The sequence below is a fragment of the Lates calcarifer genome, linkage group LG7_1, assembly GCF_001640805.2.
Source record: "Lates calcarifer isolate ASB-BC8 linkage group LG7_1, TLL_Latcal_v3, whole genome shotgun sequence".
Lineage (NCBI taxonomy): Eukaryota > Metazoa > Chordata > Actinopteri > Centropomidae > Lates > Lates calcarifer.
The window spans coordinates 14,299,863-14,304,536 of record NC_066839.1 but is presented as its reverse complement, the minus strand read 5'-3'; the positions used below and the strand labels follow the sequence as shown (position 1 = coordinate 14,304,536).

General features: G+C 38.5%; 1 protein-coding gene across 2 annotated transcripts in view; it reads right to left on the bottom strand.

Moving 5' to 3' along the window:
• Positions 1-799: 799 nt before the first annotated feature.
• The window catches only part of LOC108896860 (A-kinase anchor protein 7), a 41,587-nt gene continuing 37,712 nt past the window's right edge, over positions 800-4,674 (bottom strand). For both annotated transcript variants that reach the window (XM_051071952.1, XM_018696138.2), the window contains one exon: positions 800-4,107. In XM_051071952.1, coding sequence (XP_050927909.1) covers positions 3,887-4,107 — 221 coding nt within the window. In that variant the 3' untranslated portion in view covers positions 800-3,886. The remainder of the gene's footprint in view (positions 4,108-4,674) is intronic.

Sequence of the window (4,674 nt, the reverse complement as noted above, 5' to 3'; positions counted from 1 at the left end):
TGACGCTCACTGATTTCCTGTAGATATTTCAAAATAAAAGGGTGACGTAAAGGAGTTTTCTTTAACCAATTAGAAATAAAAGACTAATATAGGTATACCACAAATAAGGGCCGCCTTCTCCCTTTCACTGAGGGCCTGAAAACCCATTTATATATGTATTGGTAAACACTGGCTAAAATGATTTGAGCTTAAAATGTGAGGGTCATTTGAGCCCATTTGGCCCTAATGCATAGATGCACGTAGAACATGGAAACATTTTCCTTTTTAGGGAGCTGTGGGTGTTACATTCATTTATTCAGACCTTTATTAGACCTAGATGCTCTTTATTTAAAGAGTTTTTAGATACTCAGAATGTGCACATTCTCTCAAATTGGCATTAAAGTAGTGTACGCTGTTGCATGTGTTGCAGGTATGATCCATCTTAAGACATGTACATATATAGTGCATTTTGAGGACAATAATTGATTTTTCAAATATTAAATTTAAGGTACCGTTTTCACCCCCAAATGGATATGACATTTATGAAAGAAAAAAAGCTTCCATAAAAATCTCTACTTGCTTTTCGGCTTTCACATCTATAAAAAACATTTGTCACTAATAGTGCAGTCCTTTCAAAGGATTTGGGCACTGTTCAACAGCATGTTAAAGCCTAGATTACAGTGTTAGATGACGTATAGGGGCAACACAGTCCTTTTGCAAAATAAGGAAACCTCAATCTCTGTCTTGATGTGAACATAATGTAGATATACTACACCCATACGTACAACCGGACTGAAATCAGGCGACAGAGAGAAGGATATTGGTTTTGAATCTCATATCCTGTTTTATTGTTCAAATATGGCAGAACAAGATATACAACACAGTACAAACAACACACCCACGCAGTCAGACATACACACGGGCAAATGGAAAGACAAACAGAAAAGACAAACTTGTGGAGATGTTCTCACACACACACACACGGCTCCGAGTTGTCATGATTGACAGAGACAAGAACTTCTCTAGGGAACCACTGATCAAACACACCACCGTCACTGTGTGAACTCACGCACACACACACAGACACATGCTCAGAGACAGATGAACAGAATAACCATACAGACCAACAGGACAATTTGCGTATTAAAGGGGATTTTAAGGAGATTAAGGATCCGGTGACAACAGAAGATCAAAACGATAACGCTCAAAGTCCACCTTAAGACAGAATTCACCTTTGTTATTGATTTTTCAATGAGTCCACAGTGACAGGACTTAAGTGGATTTCACAGCGATCACAGCCCACTTTCCAGCTCACACCTGTTCGCACTGGAGGCAAATAAACCTCATGTGGCTGAAAATCTCAGCTGGTGAACTGGGTCTCTCTTTCTCTGTGTCCATGTACACAGAAATTGGTTTACCTCATAACAGCAATAACATGAATTCTGTCTTTTGGTTTTTATTTTTACATTTAACTCAAGAATCCAACTCTTTAGCCACAGGTTAACATTTAAGAGACTTTGGCAAATCATCACCCAGTCATTCACGTTGGCTAAAAATGTTACCTATGCATTGTCACCTTAAGCACTTACAGATCAACCAAAAAAAATCACAACAATTTGTTTTAGTGACTTAAGGCCACTTTGAACAGAGGTGGTTTGATTTGACAGCATGTATATATTTACCTGCTCGAGACAATTTAAAAAAGAAAATCTAAATTTTGTGCTTTTTTTCCACCTTCAAATGTAAACTGAGTGCTCTTTTTCTCAGTTCAAAGTAAAATATCTTTTAATTTTTTTCACATGAAATTGATTCTTCTAACAAGGAAGCCAACTATTCTGCTGCAACAGTGAAGCAAATAAATAAAATTGTTAAACAGCATAAAATAACATATTTAATGAGTAAACCAATAACCTTCATTGTAGCCGTATCTTCGTCATCTTGCTGTCAGTGGAAAACCTCATCCCTTGGCAAGTTTTTTAAAAATTCAGACAATCTCCCCGTAATTTCACACGGGCGCCCATGTGTTTCTGAATGGATTTCATGAGCTGTGGGTTTGAATGCAGCGCTCGAAAGGCCGATTTCATTTTCACGTTTAACAAAACGAAATAAAAATACATATATGAGTGGACGGAAGACAGTGAAATTAGAAGCCAGAGGGTTTTCAGCTGACAGCAGCGATTGTCTGTGTTAAACCTCCCCTGATATCAGCATCACCATCTGAATAACTGCTTGGCTGTAGCTGCTCTTACATGTACAGTACTACAGGGCAAAAAGCTCCTCAGATCAACAATAATACTCCCAGTAAACACTGAGCCTCAAGCAGCCAGGCTTCAGTCTGTGTCATAGACTTTAACCCAAACAATTCATAAATGGATTTATAAGACAAATAAGATAATAAATCATCTGTATTTCACAGAAAAGAAACTGACAATATAGTAAGTGAACAAAACAAAAATACATTTATATATGATCAGCCAGGCAGCTGAGCTATGAAATTAATGCCTGTGTCTAATAGCTAATAACTGCCTGTCACATAAATAATGAATAGTTTTCAAAGGGACAAGCACCCAGGTCATTAATAGAGGTTTTGGCATTAATGACGAGAAAATGCATTCGTGGCAGCTTGTAGTGTGCTGTCGCTGTGTCGTAGTGTGATGTTGCATCTCCAATTTAGTGCCTCAAATTCAGCTGACATCTTTTGTAAAAATTAGAGTTATTAGTGGAGATAAATGAATGTGACAGAGCCTCACAGACAGACTCATGCACAGTTTCCCAGAGTGTTTATGGACCTAACAGAGGAGAGTCCAAATTGGGTTTTAAAAAGCAGGTATCGCATAGTTTCTGTTTTGAAAAGTTTAGAGCTGAATTTATCTTAAAGTCATGATTGTCTCAGTGCAGCCTCGGCAGGACAATGGTAATACTTAAAGTGTAGCTGGGGCCACTTTCCATAAACAACTTAGAATAAAGACGGATGTGCAGACATACACCGTACATGAAATGTAAAATAAAAAACTGGAAGTTTTAAAGAGGAGCCATTTCCTGAAGTGTATAAATTCAAAGTGCTTTGAACCCAGACTTGCTTCAAAATACAACAAAAAACCTTGCACAGGCCAAAGTCCAACATACTGTTCTTCTTACTTAAGTTTGTAGAATCTAACCAGTCACAACATTATCAGTCAAACCAGCTCATTTCACATATCTTCTTCAGAATGAGCAGAGATGGATGAGTAATCCTTTAGCCTATGAAGACAGAACTGATTTTTTATAAAAGAAATATTATGTTCAAGGAAAAGTATAATATATATTTTCTTCACCTGCAGCAATCTAATGAAGGACAAGAGACAGAGTCAGAAGGGAATAGAGGATATTGAGCATTTTTTTTTAAAGTGCAGGTGATGGTAAACCAAGCTGTCTACAAAACATGATTTATGTTATTCTAAAAGGGCAGTTTGTGAGTGACAGGTCACAGTGAATCCTACATGTGCACGAGTGTCTCTAGAGTGCTTCACATATGTTTCTGGGGTTTGACGTGCAAACGCAGACCCACAGCTGAGTGAGGATCAAGGGGCGGTATCCATACTGTTAGATGTAGGACACCAGAGTTAGTGAGTTAACTAACAGGCTTAGCTAGGTGGCCTGTTGGGACGGTCAAGTAGCACTGATCTTAAGCTACATTATCTATTTAACTAGCACTGTGTCAAGCTAGGTCAGGTGGGCATGTAGCTAGCATGACTGGCTAGCCGTTGTGGTTGGCTAGCTGGTTTATTTAGTCAGCAAACTGGGCTGACTGGTTGGCTGGTTCAGGCTTTCTGCCCAGAGCTTACTGACTCTTCTTCTGGTTAGCCAGGCCTGGCTGATGTTTTACAGGTGGCCGGTTTTTCAGTCTCTGTACCTCAGTCTGATGATGTCACTTCCTGTTGTCTGTAGTGGAGTTAGCGGTAGTGTCTGTCTTTGTGGCAGTTTCCTCAGTGTTTTCAGGGAGTTGCATGGCCGTGGCATTAGGCCCACCCCCATTTTGAAGTGTTTCCTGTTTGTATTGTTGCAAGGCGCGATTTACAGCATCCTCAACCAATCTTCTGCTGACCCTCAGTAGCTCTGCCTCGTCGGGCTCAGACCGGCGACGCCCACCTGGGTAGAACAAGCACAGCAAAAGCATATATTATACACATTTTTCATAGTCAATCACAAACACATTCTGGACACTATCACTCACAAATATGACAAACATGGATGAGCAAACTTGCTCCCTCCCCTTTAAAACCAAAACAACGTGCTGAAAGACACTAAAATATCCTGAAGAGCTGAGGGAAACTGCAGAGCTGGGTTTGTCACTATGAGCAAGCTTTTTCACATTAAACCAGGTTATTTTTTTCCAGTGTTGATGTAAAATATTGATTAGTGCAGCTTTAAAGTGAATTCAGTAATACGCACCTGGAACAGTACTCAGGAAATTATCTATATGTAATATCTTACCTAAATACTAAATCACGTACTTAAGTAAATGTATCTATTTTAGGATAAGTCACATATTGTTTTAAAAATTTTGAACTGAAAATCCTTTCAGACACTGATATTAAAACTTTAAATCAGATTTTAAAAGCAATTTTGAGAGTATTTTTGATGGAATTATACACCATTTCTAAAAGTATAACAATATACATTTTCAATTTGAAACCCATCATCAAACTGGATTTT